The sequence below is a fragment of the Nelumbo lutea genome, chromosome 4 (genome assembly GCF_056320005.1).
Source record: "Nelumbo lutea isolate HS-2025 chromosome 4, American lotus-T2T, whole genome shotgun sequence".
NCBI classification, from domain to species: Eukaryota; Viridiplantae; Streptophyta; class Magnoliopsida; order Proteales; family Nelumbonaceae; genus Nelumbo; species Nelumbo lutea.
The window spans coordinates 11,246,990-11,263,831 of NC_142687.1; the positions used below are offsets into that span (position 1 = coordinate 11,246,990).

The following is a 16,842-nucleotide window of genomic DNA, read 5'->3' on the forward strand; positions in this document are numbered from 1 at the left end:
AAATAACAATAATTTTTTTACATAGATTTTTTTTTTATTTCTTGATTCATTTCACTCACACAAATGTCTCTCTTCATCTTAAAATAAATAAATAAAAAATTATCCACTCCTTTCTCCAATAATTTAAGAAAAACCAAATGAAACCATAAATTTATATCTATCATAAAGAAACCTCTACCATTTCATTTGAATATTGAATGTAGCCATAAGTTAGCAAAGATCTATTGGAGCAATCGAGTGGACTTCAATGTTATATTTAGAAAACTAATTGAATAAAAAATCATTCAAATAACTAAGGAAATGGTAGTTTGGGGATTGAAGAAATTATAAATAAATAAATGAATGAGAATCTTTTTCAAAATTATGACAACATTTTAACTGAGGGGGTATTTATTAGAAGGTAAAAGTTTAAGTAGTCTTTGTTGCAAATAAATGTTTAAAAATATATTTGTCACTAATACCATATTAAGGTAGGGTTTTTGTAATTTACCCAAAAAATTAAGGGAAAATTCTCAATTAGTCCTTGTATTTTTGGCCTAGTGCCACTTTGGTCCTCAAACTTTAAAACACAACAATTCAGTTCCCAAACTTTCAAAATGTGTCAATCTAGTACATGTCATTAACTAGTCATTATATGGTATTTGAAAAGACACAAATGCCCTTTGAGTGTCATCTAATTCTCTTTATCAACCATCCAAACGTTGATAAAAAATGAACAATCCCAAATCCTTGCATCTTCTATTCAAGAAAGTTGGGGTCACATGTGAGTAAGCATTCCAATGACCCCAACTTTCTTGAATAGAAGAGGCAAAGATTCGGGGCTGTTCGTTTTTTATCAACGTTTGGATGGTTGATAAAGAAAATTAGATGACACTTGAAGGACATTTGTGTCTTTTCAAATGCCACTTAATGGTTGATTAACGATAGGTACTAATTGATACATTTTGAAAATTTAGATATTAAATTATCGCATTTTAAAATTCAGGAAATAAAGTGACACTAAACACAAAGTACAAGGTAGTAATCGGAAATTTTCCCAAAATTTAATTTATTAGTCGTTGGATGGATTTATTTTATAGAATAAGTACTTATTCGACTTTTTTCCCAAATGCAAGTAATTGCTTATTGGTATTGTCCCAGATTAAAGTTTAACAAACACTCGCAAACTGGTCGATTTGCAGCAACAAAAATTAGTTTGCGCCGCACCGCCAAGAAACAAGCCGAATCGGAATTACCACGTATCAGCCTCAGGGCCTGCTCATTTCCTCTTAACTCTTATCTCTTAAGGGGAATCTTTTAACTTTAAGAGAAAAATGATTATTTGTTTCCTTTTATCTCTTATATTTCAAAATGCAATCATATAACTTTTTGTTTTCCAATAATACCCCAAAAAGACAAAAAAAAAAAAAAAAAACTCACATATGGGTCAAAATGAATATTTGATCATTTTTAGAGTTCAGAATTCAAAACTCATAACAACGTTATGTGCATTCAAAGCTCAAATGAAAGAAAAATTCACCAATACCGATATAACTCTTAATGTAATTATTATAATTTGAGATGTTAGACTTGAGAGCAAATGAATGTCGGCTTTATTTGATATATTATTAACCACTTACCACTCTCACGTTTTCCCTCCCCTCCCATTAAATCCCGGTTGCTTTCTGTCGATGGTTTGTTTAACACCAAGCCTTGAACCCCAAGAAGTCTTCATCTCCGTTCTTTCTTGGGTTTTCTATTTCAACAGTTTACAAGCTTCAGGAGGAGGTTATTCGTTAAGAAAATTAACGAGCTTCCAAGTGGGTGTTCTGCATCACAGACTTCAGTCAAGTATCATGAGGTTCTTCATTGCTTCTGCATTTCTTTACCATTCTTTTGTTTAAAATTTCTAGATTCCTGATTCCAGGTTCGAGGGGAAGAAATTCCTGCTTATTCTGTGGATGGATTTGGTCTCACATCTCTAGATTGATCTGGGGGAGATGTGTGTTCTTGTTCTTATTCTTTGTTTGTGGATTCCACTTTTAGTTTCTAGTTGTAGAATCTGATTCGACAACCTGGATGTCTTGTGAATTGAAATTTTAAATCCGCAGCCTTGATCTTCATCAAGGGATTCGAATTTGCTTCCGTTCTTGCCGCTTCTCTCTATTTCCTAGCCGGAGGACCGTTTAGCTTCTGCAGCTTCAATATGCAGGGAGCTCGACTACTTGTTTGGGTTTAGGCTGGTTGTCTTGGAGATCTTTTTAGGTTCCAATTCCATTACTTACCTCCGGTTTTCATTAGCATTCATTTGTTATGGAAAATAACCCGCAGAAATGCCGGCACGGGTATCTCGGTATAGGAATGACCGGCGGAAATAATTCTAGTGTCTTAGATTCTAACCGTTCAATAACAGATAGATCAAAGGTGCACGTACAGAATAGAGATATCGGACTTTCAGTGCCAGAGACTATCCAAGATCAGGAAACACCAGTTTCTGACTCCGAGAGTGGTATTTGTGGTGCCAGTCTTCAGGGAAGTCGAATCTTTGGTGGGGATGGAATGATAAGATTGGAAGGAGGAGATAAAGAGCATAACAATATCAAGCAAAGATTCCTATTGGGTATGAGATCAGTTGGAAGGCATACAGAGGTTGTTAGGATTCACAAAAATTCTTTCTCAAATTTCCTTGGAAGAACCAGAATACAGTCATTTGGGATTTTCTCAGGAGCAATCTCACAGAAGTGCCACGGCAACGCCAATATCAAATGTTTGGTACGGGACTTCAAAGGATGGAATCGAAGGATCATTTCTCATGGTTTTGGGCAGCGTGGGGGGCCTGAGAACAATAGATTGTTTGGTTCTGGGCTCTAGTCGGACAATAGATTGTTAGGCTTAAGCTCAATTCGAATTAGAGACTTGAGCTCGAACTCAAGCCCGATTCAAAGCTCGCTCTCAATCAATCAAGGCTGTTCCTCGAAAATTGACTTCTGAATGTTATTTGTTCTCAGGAATTTAAGGCTCCTTCACCAGGGAGAAGCGCCAAATGGTTAGAGAGCCTGTTAGAGGAAGGAAAAGGCAACTAGAACTGATTGGCCAAACAAAACGATGAAGATAGAAAATTCAGCGGATTCCTGAACGACAGTCTCTTGTTTCTTTGTTCCTGTTCTCCTCGGCTTGCTCATACAAAGGTTAACTTCACTGGGAGGCAAATGTTTTCGTTGCTTTGTAACGTGTAAAAAATTTCTGAGAGGTACCGTTCAGATGACGCTGTAATAATAACCTTCAAGATTACCACAAAACGAAATAAACATAAAGAATGGGAAAAAGAGAAAAGGAAAAGAAAAGAATGGATAATTTGGTTTTAATTATAAGGTTATTTACTAAAACATTCGCTATAAGGTATAGTTTTATGAATTTAGTGTTTTATTAAAACATCATTTATAGTTTGTAATTAATTTATTTAATCTATCTTTTATTAGATGAAAATGAAAAATGACATTTTTAACACTAACATTCATTCAAATAAATTTAATTAAAAGAAACTAAAAACAAAAATGTCATTTTTATCCCTAATAATACACTGACAATCTCTGTTTTCTCTATATGATCAATTTTATTTTCAATACAAAAAAGTGTTAGGAGTAATTTTTAAATAAACAACCATGGATCCATACCCTTGAACATTTTCCACTTAGTTTAGGGTATTTTTGGAATAAATAACCATGGGTCTATTCCCTTAAACATTTTTCACTTAGTTTAGATGATCATGTTATTATTTTCAAATGATAAAATAAATAGGAGCAAGGTTTAGCTGAATACTTTGGTTGTTCAGTAGACTGTGGAACCAATGATAAGGTTCCACGCCAATAATAAAATACATGGGTTCCACACCTTTCACAGTGGGGCCCATGAATTTATTACTGGCATGGAACTTCATCATTTGTTCCACAGCCCACTGAACAGCCAAAGCGTTTACCTAATCCGAATTCAACAAATAGTTCTTAATGAAACGTCGATTAAGTAAATAGGTTACAAACCATAAGGGGTGTTTTAGTTAAATACAGACTATAGGGTAGGTTTAGTAAATCTATGAAATTATAAGGGGTGTGCTAGTAAATAACCCTTAATTATAACTTGCAATTGTGTTTGAATGTATCATAACTATATACTTGAAGACAAAGGTTAAAGCAATGTTTTCAAATTGTCGTTGACCTAGATGGTCAAACCATTCAGCTGGCAACCGGTTCCATTTTACTCCAAAACCGGTCCCTAACAAAAAACCGTTGAATTGATTGATTCGTTGACCCAAGTGGTTGAAATGTTGACCTGTTCAATGGTTTTTTGTCATTTTTTATTTTATTTTAATTTTTTTGTTAGAACGAGCCATCCATTTGAACTGTGGATGGTTGAACCACTGACCCAAAAACCAGTGCCCATAATGGTTGGGTTGGTTTTTAAAACCTTGAGTTAAAGTGAGTAATCTACTAATCTTAAATTTGAAAAAACAAGAAAATTGTAGTAAAAGGAAAAACAAATAAATTGGGCAAATTCAGACCCAACTCAATTTCAGATTGTGGTTGGACCTTATTTGTATCATTGGGTTCAACACCTTGGGTTATGTTAGGGTTGGCCTCAATTAGACCTGACCCTCTAAGTTCTAACCCTAAACAGTAACGATATTATGCTACCATATAATTTTTATATAATATTTCATAGGAGGGAGATGACTACCAGAATAGGTAATAAGAAAAACCTAGAAAGTAATAACTAAATTGTTTTTGGGTTGCAAGCAAGCAAAGAAACCAAGATATTGACCTAATTCAAATAAATAAGGGTAAAATACAAAAACCTCCCCTGAAATTTATGACAATCATGAAAACCTCTCTTATAGTTTTGCATTAATAAAATCTTTCTTGAATTTTTAAAAAATTTGATAAAAACCTCCCTTCCGTCAATTACTCTCACACAAAATGTCATGTCATGCATAATTTTGTTCCAAATACCCATTTTACCCTTTTGTAAATTAATTTACATACATTTATACTTAAATATCCTTGTCGACCTGTTATTCTCTTTTCCTCTCCGACAACCTCTTTCTTCCTCTTTCTTATCCTGGAATTCCACCGTCTGAAGAGGAAGAAGGCGGCAGCTCTTTCAATCTTTCGATCCAAATCGAAACGGAACACAACTCTTTCAGTTTCCTGCTTACCAATAAGAGACTCTCTGGCTATTGAGAAGGGACGCCGGTGGACCGCACAAGGACTTCGGTCATCGCCGGGCTGCGGAAGAAGCTGAAGAATCTGATGATGGACTTTCAGAAGCTGAGGCAGCAAATGATGACATAGTATAAGGAGATGATGAGCCGCCAATATTTCACAGTAACAAGAGAGTAACCGGAGGAAGAGGTGATAAAGAAAATTATATCGAGTGGGGGAGGAACGGGAGGGCAGGAGTTGCTGCAAAGGGCGGTGCAGGAGCACAGGAGGGGAAAGGTTATGATTCATGAATGCTACTGGGTTCCACATACGTACTCCATTGGCCCTGGGTTCCACAAGAAACTCATCGTTGGATACCTTTCAACGTTGAAGAAGATGAAGAGCTTTTTGCAGCCAAAGCTTGAAGGATTGGCTAAACAATAGATTGATTTAACCATTTAGAACTCAATTTCTAAGTCATTTTCTTTACTACACAAGGACTAGGAAGATGATTTCCTCCTGCACGTTTTTAAGTCCGCCTTCCGATTCTTCTTCCTTCTACTTCTCTTTCCATCGTTTCCACCCCCCAGTTCCTTCTCTGCTTAAATCTATTTTAGGTAGGTATAGTTCCAATTTTTTACTGTTTTTCTTCTAACTCAGACCTTTTTCGTGAAAGGTTTGAGCAATTAGACTGGGAGGAGCCACACTCTCCTTTTTCGTGAAGGTTTGAGCATGGCTCCTTTTTCGTAAAGCAAGAAGCCGCCTTCCTTTTTCGTGAGAGGAGGAACTACACACTCACATGCCATTAGATTGGAATATATATTTAACTCCGATGCGCAATGGCCTTCCTTGTAGCGATCTTTTCCCGCCCTTTTCTTCTATTGCGACCGGTGAGTGACGACGGTCCTGCTTCTCACTCTATTCAATCGTTGGAGTGGAGACAGAGCAAGGTAGACGTGAAGCCGACTGGCTAGTAGCCATCCTACGAAGAGCTTGCAGTTTGGCGGTGAGGCCCCCACCGACCAACCCATGGAGAGGCTGCAATCTTTTGATTTCTGTTTGCTCTGACAAAAAAACAACAAATGTGAATAAGATGCTCAATTGAGGGCAAATAAGGTATTTTACAAATTCATCAAATGACGTTTCAAGGGTAATTTCTTAAATATAGCCGTTTTCCATCTGGGTCATTGAGGGAAGGGAGGTTTTGTCGAGCTTTTTTTAATTTAAGGGAGGTTTTTGCTAAAGTGAAAATGCAGGGGAGGTTTTTATAATTGTCAGATATTTTAGGAGATATTTTTGTATTTTATTCAACAAATAAATAAATCCAAGGCCCAAATTGAAATGATAAACAATAGATCCAGTTTTTTCTTGGACTCCAACTTATTTACGGTTTAAAGGCATTATTTGGCCAAGGTCCAAAGTACTGATAAATCTGATGAAACAAATATGACCATTGGTTTTTAGAGACCAAAACTACTACTCACTCAGGGCGCCTCACACCAACCTCACACGCACATCCTATCATGCATTAAGAACATCTCCCGTACGTAAAATTATTATTCACAGGAGATGTTCAATGCATGGTGGATGTGCCTGTGAGGCGCCCATGTGTGAGGAGCAGATCCAATTCCTGGTTTTTGAAATAATTTTCTTTTTTTTTTTTTTTGAATTAACAGATTTGATATTCACTCTAATCTCTAATACAGATACAGTACGGTGTTTCAATAATTTGAATCTTTTATTTTGCAAAGCCCCAATATGTCAGTAAAATTATTAATGGATATGTTTTCAAAACTCATAAATCCCAAAAATAAGGTATAAATCATATAACCATCGATATTGCAAAGAGCATCAGGAAGACAATATTAAGAAACTTATCAGGATATGCTTAAAAAAACATTGCAACAATGAAAAAAAAACATTTAATGCTTGGCTAGGGGAGAGAAACAAATAAATTCCCAAAATATATCGGTAACAATGAACAAGATAGGTTCAAATAACTATAAATAAGATATAAATACATAATAAAAATATTTTGATAGTTTATTATCAACAATAAACTACCAAAATATACTTTAAAAGCTGGGTGTGACCTGTGAGAGTAAATGTCTAACACCATCTACAAGCATGAATAAGTAATAACTTCCATTCAATTCCCTCAAAGTCATATTCAAGGTATTAACTCTCATAATGAACTCTATGTTTAAAGTAGTTTTTTCTCACCAATAAATTCTATTAATTAAATGTATATCCAAAACTTCTAATAACATAAAATCCATATTTTTTTAAGCTAATTAAAATATAAAAATAAATTTTTCATCCAAGTGGTAAGAAATTCTACCATCCAACCAAATGGATCAACTCAGGATGTCATAGTTAAATAATATTTTTTTAAAATAAAAACAAATATAAAAAATTACATAAAATAAAGTTGTAAAAAATTTTGGGAACATCTCTAACATTTTTGCAATAATTATATTAAAAAGCAAGTATGATAAACAGGATGTCATCTAAAATGCTGCAAAGCAATCACGTATAAATTTGATTGTAAAATTATGGTTTGTGATATGAAAATTGTGAATGAGGAGGTTGAGTTTGAGTTTGGAAGAGGCACTTTGTGCAAAATATGCCAAAGGTTAGATGAGTAACCCAAGACCCTCTGGATAGTTGGGACTAGCGTTGGGTATTTGCCTTTTTTTTTTTTCCTTAAACAAATGAATACATGAGGGCACAAACGCGTACACACACATACAGGGAGGGAGGGAGGAAATAATATACAATATTGGATCATTCAATTACAAGAAACTATATATAGTGAATCGCTGAAGGCCATCTCAAAATTTGGGTGTGCTTTCATCACCCAAAGTCCATCAATATATTGTACACTTAAAAATACAATGCAAAACACATGAAGCACGGAATTCTCGCTAAAGCACCTCAGTGGGTCCATTGAGTTCTTGCGTGGGGGGGAACTCGGTAACATATAGCTGTTATTTCATTCTTTCTGTATCTTTATCTCGTCCTACTTGTGCAAAGCATTTAATTGCCTCTCCAGCTGCAAAATAAGCAGAAACAGACACATTTAGTTCATTGGTTCCCAATACTAAAAATAAAACCTACTGAAAATCAATTATTTAATCTTGTCCCTTTGTCAATGAACATGCTTATTTACTTATTTATTTATTTTGGTGGGGGCTGGGGGGTGGGGATGGAGGAAGCGCCCACCAGCACACCAAGATATTCTGGATGTGTTTCCAGGATCTTACATTGTAGCAGGGCAAGTAAACATGATCACCAGCTTTTCTTTTCTTTGCTCAGGGATCAGGAAGAAAGGAAGACTTAGTATGTTGGATTGGTATTGACATGATTGGATAGGGATTTGGTACCCAATTCTTAAGGTTTTAGTATTTCTGTAAGTCAGAAAATATGGAAACTTGCAGAATCTGTGACATCAATATGAAAATTGCGCAGATTTTGAATTTCAGCATGGAAGCAAAACTTAACACATAATTGAGGCAAAAAAGTATTTGATTCCTTTTCCTTCCCTTGCATTCAGCACTAATCTAAACAGAACCTAATGGCTTGGCTCTTGGATGGGCATGTCATGAAGGCAACCACCCCACTCCTGAATTCAAACATAACAGATTGGATGCAAGCATCCTTTGTTCACATGCAAACTTCCTTGAGCCCTTATAAGCTTTCAACCACTAGCAGCTAAAGGCACAACCACCAATTTAGGGTAAAAGGAGCACATCATCCATCTCCCTTAAACTAAAAGATTAATACCTGAAATTAACCTTCCCATCATGCACCAGAAATCTTGGAAAACACATGGGGCAATAAGTAGGAATATCAACTAGTTGGGTTCAGTATGGGTCTGACTCAATCCAACCCTGCTCCAAAGTCACCTGCTATTGAACCTGGGCCGCCTCGGCTTAATGCGATGGAATTACTAAACCCACCCCAACCCCATACCAATACCAATCTGCTCTACCTCGTGAACGGCACCTTGTTCTTGGTGAAGGTTATTGGTATATATTTAAAGATTTTCAATGTCACTATGTCACCAGCCACATGACCCTGTATGTACATGGTTACAATAACCCAATGGGTTGGAACTAGCAAAACCCAAAACCAACGCAGGTTATACTCATGTAACCCAATCCTGATTTGATAGGGATGGATCAAGGTAGCTTTACAGTTCAAACCAGACAGTTGACATCCCTAGCAATAACATTTATGTTTCTCCAACACGATTTTGCACTCACTTCAAGAGAGGAGATGCATACCTGAGAATTGATTATTTTCTGTCTCTGCAACTCTTCAACAAGATTTCCAATGCTGACATTAAAAATAACTTTCAGCTGAACATGGAATATCAACAAAAACAAGCTACAAATAAAAACCATATACCACATCTCATACCTTTGCTGGAGACTAATCACTTGAGATTGTAGTTCATTTACTCTAGCAGAAGCTGAAGATATCTGTATATTGTGAAAGACAATGAAAAAAGGTACAAATAAGCTACCAACAGCTATAATCTGAATAAAGTCGATCATGTTCTGTTATTTTTCTCTTTTCCCTTCTTTTTCTAGATAATTTGAAGCTGGCATACTTCAATCTTTTCTCAATAAGATATCCTCAAAGTTCAAATTATACTGAACTGTTCAAGCAATCTACCATCTCAATCTTAATTTTATTTTCATTATGACAATAGCTGATGAAAAGATGGAATAATAGACCTATATTTAAATGATACGGATAAGAATTGGACCTATATTTTTAAAACAAAATACCAGGATATTTCAAATTTCTATTTCTTGCCCTCCAACTCCCCCAGCCCAGTATATTTCAAAAACCTGCTGTGTTGAACACCCAGGAGAATCATATATAGCTATACTAACCAAGAAGTATACAGCTAAGAGAAGAAAAACAGTCCAAAAGAATGAGAGGACTGATTTAAAAAGTATGAAAAAGGGCAGATATCAGCAGCAAAGAGAGAAGAAGAAGTCAGCTATAATAGGGTTTTGGGAGACGAGCTGTTCGAACCTCCCTCCCTTCCCTAATCTTTTCGTTTAAAAAATAATTACAAAGTTTCGAAGTTTCGGGGTGGCCTTTGAACTACTTAGGGTTGCCATTAGGTGATAATCCCATGCAAGAGAGCTTTTGGAACCCGGTGGTGGAAAGGTTTGAAAAAAGACTGGTATCCTGGAAAAAGAACTACCTCTCTCTCGGTGGGAGAATTACACTAATTAAGACCACGCTTGCTAACTTACCCATCTTTTTCCTATCGGTGTTTAAAATCCCAGTGAAGGTTGCTAACAGATTAGAGAAGTTCATGAGAGATTTCCTGTGGGAGCCAGGAGAGGAGAAGAGGGATCACAGAGTTAGTTGGGAGATAGCGTGTAGGAGTAAGTCTTGTGGTGGTGTGGGGCTTGGGAGTATCAGGAGAAGGAATACGACTCTGTTGGGGAAGTGGTTGTGGAGGTTCCCTATGGAGAAGGAGAAGCTATGGGCTAGAATAGTGGCAAGTATACATGGACTGGAGGACAATGGATGGGACGCTGGAATCAGATCTAGGACCACAAGCAACTCTCCTTGGAAAGCCATTCATGACTTGCTACCAATTTTCTCCCCTAATAACAGGTGTGACTTGTGATGAAGGAAGATTTGGCCCGACCTCGTAACCACTCAACATGTGGCATAGGCAACAGCTCGGCACGACAGTACGCCCAAGGCACGAGCTCCGAAAGGAGGAATCAGCGGTCCGAGCTCCCCAAAAGGATCCCGAACTCTCCCTTTGACCCCGAGCCTTACGAGGAGCACAAAGGGCAACAACCCGAACTGGCCCGCCCCAAGGCAATTCGGGTCACACCTCTATCCGAACTCAAGACTTCACCTCGCACACCACTCCAGCACTTCGTCTCCAGGACGCCGAACTGAACAACCGTACCGTACCTGACACCAAAAGAGTCTGTATCCTTAGGCGGCACACCTGACTAACTTAGGATATGATGCTTGACAGCCGCACTTCAACGGCCACCTGCCACCGCCACCTCCAGTTACAGAGACGGCCCCGACAAAGAGAGTAGTGGCGGTTCTGTCCCAGTAGAGGTGATGACACCCGAACTGGCAGAAGTGCAGAGGTAATGATACCCGACCTGACAAGAGCTTGGGAGTGAGTGCGCGAAGTGGTTATAAAAGGCCCCCTTCCCCCCAAGAAGAGAGGTATGTGATAACTTTGCGCCATCTGGTTTTTTATCTTGCCTTTGAGGAAATACTAACTTGAGCTTCGGAGCACTCTCACTGGGTTCTTCCCCGGAGATTACTCGCTTTCTCCTCCGTTTCAGGCACCTTTTGCTCCAGCCAAAGGCAAGATCGTTGATAGCTAGGACCGGCCGGATTGCGCACCATCAATTGGCACCGTCTGTGGGAAACGCTTCTAAAAGTCTCCCTCTAAAACTCTTATAACCCTTTTTTTCCAAGAAACCCCAACACTCATGGCTTCTTCCAGCAATGTCAAACGTGGCATGGAGATGAATGCCACCGGGGAACAACTTCAAGTCCCCGTGGTGTGCATTGGACAGTTCACCATCCCCCTTCCGGTGGATGGGATCCCCAGCCGGAGTACGCCACGAACAGTGGCTCCCGTGAACCTTCCCGTCATGAACGTCCCCCTTCCTCCTCTCCCTGTCAAGACAACCTTTACCGAACCAACTGTTGTTCCCCTGACGACTAGCCAGAACCAGTTTGATGACTTGATGCAGTGCATGCGGGCAATGCAAGCCCAAATGCATCAGCTCCAACAGCACCAAGTACTGCAGCACATCTCTCAGTATCACTATCAACAGCAGTTCCCACAACTGCCTCTAAACCAACCACAGCTTCCACCTCGCAACCTGCTCCAAAGCCGGTTAAGCCCTCCCCTCAAGGCGGACGCCATCACCGAGGAGAAGCCTCCCAACTTCAGAACCCCCCCAAGAGACAGGCCTAATCCTCGGGCCGGGGGGAAAGGAAAATCACCCCCGCCTCGTAGCTCGCCGACGGGTCGGGAACCTCGCCTGCCAAGTCAACACCTCAGCACTCCTAATCTGAGCTCCCGCCCACAGAGAACCGATTCAGCGTCCTAGCGGCGGACTACCAATAGTTCGGGCCCATCGAGCTTGGCAACACAGAGGCAGCAGCGCTAGTATCAGGCCCACTCAGCAACGAAGATGCCGGCAAAGTCGCCAAACTGCCACCCGTGTCCTGCCCGAGCTCCGAGGTAAAGAAGAGACAAGCTCAGACGAGGTAAAAGTTGCCCCTATTCTCTCAGTTCCTTCCCCCTCTCATTAGAACTCCTTGCAGTCCCCATGCCCAGAGATTTCAAACTCCCCCCTTTAGACAAGTATGATGGGTCCTTCGACCCCAACGACCACGTCGATGCCTTCCAGTCCCAAATGCACCTAGCAAGGGCCAATGAATCATGCATGTGTGTGGCCTTCACTACCACCTTCAAGGGGGTGGCCCGCACCTGGTACAGAAACCTGGCCCCCGGGTCAATAAGAAGTTGGACCCAGTTCGTGCAGGTCTTCACCGCACACTTCGTTACCAACAAGCGGTGCCCCAAAACCGAGGAAAGCATCTTCGGAGTAGTCCAGAGGGAAGGAGAGTCCATCCGGGGCTACATCAAGCGGTTCAATGACGCGTGCTTGCAGATACCGCGACTAGACCCCGCGGTGAACCTCGCAGCGGCCAAGAGAGGAGTGACACACAAGGAGTTCAAATGGCACATGGTAGCTAGACAGCCCGCGACCGTAGCTGAATTCCTCAAGCTCGCGGATAAGTTCATGAGAACAGAGGAGATCAACCAAAGAACCAAAAGCGGGATCGAGAAAAGGAAGAGGGAAGGCGAGCCCTCCAACCCAGATGATAGAAGGAAAAATCCAGCCCGGGAGACGAAGCCGAGCCAGCCGTTCCGAGCTCCCTTAGCAGCTCGGACAGACTACACACCCTTAAACACGAGGCGGGCCGAGATCTTGATGACGAACAAAGATGCCCCGTACGTAAAATGGCCACCTCGCCCAAAAGGGAACCCAAACGAGAGGAACAAAAACTTGTACTATAGTTTCCACATATCACGGTCATAGCACCGAACATTGTAATAATCTCCGGGACGAGATAGAGGGACTCATCCGTCGCGGGTACTTGAGAAATTTTGTACAACATAATAATAATAATAATAATAATAATAATAATAAGACAGGTCAGCAAGGGGAGCACGGTAGGGATGCCCCCGAGTCCAGCAGCAGGCCAGCCGAACCGTCGCAAAGATAGCCTCCGGAAGAGAGGCCAGTTCGGGGAACCATCCACGTGATAGTGGGAGGTTTGGTGGTAGCAGGTTGTACTTCGGCAGTGGCCCGAGCGTCAGTTGCGAAGCTGCCTGAGAAGAACAGAACCCTCCGAAGAGGTCGAAGACGGAGGAACCGATATTCTTCACGGAAGACGATGCGCGAGGGGTCCACTACCCACACGATGATGCGCTTGTCATAAAACCAAGGATCAACGACTTCGAAGTCAAGTGCGTACTTGTTGATTCAGGCAGCTCGGCGAACATTCTCTTCAAGTCGGCGTTTGACCAGCTTCAGTTGTAGAGAAGCGAGTTGAAGCCCGCGAACACTCCTTTGGTGGGCTTCAGCGGAGAGGAAGTCAAGCCCTCGATAAAATAACAGTACTTGTGGAAGTCGGCACATGGCCCTGTGTGGTCAGACTCAACCACGATTTCCTGGTGGTCGCGACTCCCTCCCCATACAATGCCATAATAGGGTGACCAATCACTCATGTCCTACGAGCAGTGGTCTCCACCTACTACTTGGCAATTAAGTTTCCTACAGACTTCGGTGTGGGGATAGCGCGGGGCGACCAGCTTGAGTCCCGCAAGTGCTATGTTGCCGCCTTGAAGGGAAAAACCAAGGTTGCCGACAACCTCGAACTGGAGCGGCCTACGAAATAAGGCGAAGAACGAGCTTTGCCCACAGAGTAAACGGTCGCAATCCCAACTTCAGCTGCGGACCCGGCTTGGACGCTACAGATCGGTGCTTCCATCCAAGAACCTCTACGAATCGAGCTGGTGAGTTTCTCACTTCAAAATTTAGATATTTTGGCATGGTTCGCGGCCGATATGCCCGGTATTGACCCCAGCCTTATAACTCACAAACTTAATACAGACCCTGTAGTCAGACCCATTAGACAGAAGAAACGCAACTTAGCCCCAGAGCGTTGGAGGGCGGTCGACGAGGAGGTCGAAAAGCTCATAAGGGAAGTTCATTACCCGAGCTAGGTAGCCGACCCAGTGCTGGTAAAAAAGGCAAACGGCAAGTGGCGCATGTGCGTCGACTACACTGACCTGAACCGAGCTTGCCCGAAAGATTGCTTCCCCCTCCCCAGAATTCACCGCCTAGTGGACGCGACCTCGGGACATGAGTTGCTAAGTTCTTGGACGCCTAATCGGGCTACAACCAAATCAAGATGGACCAGTCCGATGGGGAAAAAACCACCTTCATAACCGAGTTCGGCATGTACTGTTACAAGCTCATGCCCTTCGGACTAAAGAATGCTAGGGCGACCTTCCAAAGACTTGTGAATAAGCTGTTTCAGCCCTTAATTGGCACAAAGATAGAATGTTATATAGGCGACATGGTCGTCAAGACAGTTTTCGCATGAATTAATACAAGACTTAAATTCCGTCTTCCAAATTCTGCATCAATTTAGCATGAAACTGAACCCAAACAAGTGTGTCTTCGGTGTCACCTCGAGTAAGTTCCTAGAGTACATCGTCAACCGGCGCGGTAATGAGGCCAACCCGGACAAGACAAATGCCATCCTAGATATGAGACCACCCCGAAAGGTAAAAGAGGTTCAAAGGCTAAATGGCCGCATAGCCGCTTCATGTCCAAGTCGGTAGACCGCTGCCTGCCTTTCTTTATAGCAATCAAAGGCAAAGGGTTCGAATGGACCCGAGACTGCCAGCTCGCGTTCGACGAGCTAAAAAAACTACCTCGCTAGTGAGACTGCCAGCTCAAACCAACAGGGCAGCGGTGCTGGAATAGTCCTGCGCGGCCCGGGTGCACGAAATTGGAATACACGCTACGCTTTGAGTTCGCGGCATCCAACAACGAGGCGCAATATGAGGCATTGATAGTCAGGTTGAACCTAGCACAAAAGGTAAGAGCAAAACACAGTTATCTGCAACGATTCCCAGCTTGTGGTCAACCAGGTTACGGGCGAATACAAAGCACGCAAGCTAACTATGATCGCTTACTTGGCAAAGGTAAAGAAGGCTCTGCTCAACTTCCAGTCACACTTCATCAAGCAAATCCCGAGGTCAGAGAACACTGAGGCCGACGCCCTGTCCCGGTTAGCCAGCATCAGTCACAACGCCATGAGAACCGTGTACATAGAGGACTTGCCTCGACCTACCATTCTCAGTGGGGCAGAGGTCGCTCCCGTCCTTGAAGCAGAGCCGAGCTGGATCGACCCACTCGCGAGCTTCCTGCTAGATGGGACCCTCCCTGCGGACCGCAATGCAGCCAGAAGGGTGCAGTGCCAGGCAGCCAAATATGTCATAATAGACGAACGGTTGTACCGACGGTCCTACACGCTCCCCTACCTGCATTGCTTGCGACCTGCCAAAGCCGAGCTCGTACTCCGCAACACTCATGAAGGTCTGTGCGGCAGACACTTGGGGGCAGGGCCCTCGCCCAAAAGGCACTTCGACAAGGGTATTACTAGCCAACGATGAAGGTAGAGGCCGTCGAGCTCGTCAGAAAATGCGACAGGTGTCAAAAGCATGCCAATATCCACCATCAGCCTGCCGCCAACCTCAAGTATCTCACCAGTCCATGGCCCTTTGCGCAATGGGGCATCGACCTCATGGGGCCATTCCGCCAACAACAGGTGGGAGGAAGTTCCTAGTGGTGGCAGTAGATTACTTCACAAAGTGGGTAGAAGTTGAACCTCTCGCAACAGTTACAGCTCGAAACGTACAGAACTTCTTTTGAAAGAACATAGTACGTCGCTTTGGGTTACCTCGGGTACTGATCTCTGACAATGGCAAGCAGTTCGAGGACATCAAGTTTCAGCAATGGTGCCAAGATATGGGGATTCAGCAGAACTTCACATCGGTCGCACACCCGCAGGCAAACGGTCAAACAGAAATGATGAACAAAGCTATCCTCCGCGGACTGAAAGCGCGACTAGACCGGGCTAAAGGTTTGTGGGCGGACGAGCTACCGAGTGTTCTATGGGCTCACCGAACTACGGAAAAAACCGCCACGGGAGAGACCCCCTTTAACCTCACCTACGGCACTAAAGCAGTAATCCCGACGGAGATTGAAATATCTACACTACGACTAGAAGCATATGACGATCAGAAAAACGAAGACGAGCTACGTACCAACCTCGACCTACTAGACGAGGGAAGAGACCTCGCATACATCCGGACCGCAACTTACCAACAAAGAGTAGCTCGGTACTACAATGCCAGAGTAAAAAAGAGAAACTTCCGCGTCGGCGACCTAGTTCTCCGTAAGATCATGGCACCCGAGCCCGGTGTGGGCAAAATTGGACCGAATTGGGAAGGGCCCTACCGAGTAAAGAGAGCGCTCGGGGGAGCATACGAGCTCAA

General features: G+C 42.3%; 1 protein-coding gene and 1 pseudogene across 7 annotated transcripts in view; one reads left to right on the forward strand and one right to left on the reverse strand.

Annotated features, from left to right (window-relative positions):
• Nucleotides 1-1,687: 1,687 nt before the first annotated feature.
• LOC148853899 (putative inactive poly [ADP-ribose] polymerase SRO2) lies at nt 1,688-3,293 on the forward strand (annotated as a pseudogene).
• Nucleotides 3,294-7,923: 4,630 nt separating this feature from the next.
• Nucleotides 7,924-16,842, reverse strand: part of LOC148853900 (uncharacterized) — a 54,720-nt gene continuing 45,801 nt past the window's right edge. For all 7 annotated transcript variants that reach the window (XM_088983102.1, XM_088983100.1, XM_088983104.1 and 4 more), the window contains 3 exons: nt 9,600-9,661; nt 9,464-9,515; nt 7,924-8,229 (listed from right to left, as the gene is read on the reverse strand). In XM_088983102.1, coding sequence (XP_088839228.1) covers nt 8,197-8,229; nt 9,464-9,515; nt 9,600-9,661 — 147 coding nt within the window. In that variant the 3' untranslated portion in view covers nt 7,924-8,196. The remainder of the gene's footprint in view (nt 8,230-9,463; nt 9,516-9,599; nt 9,662-16,842) is intronic.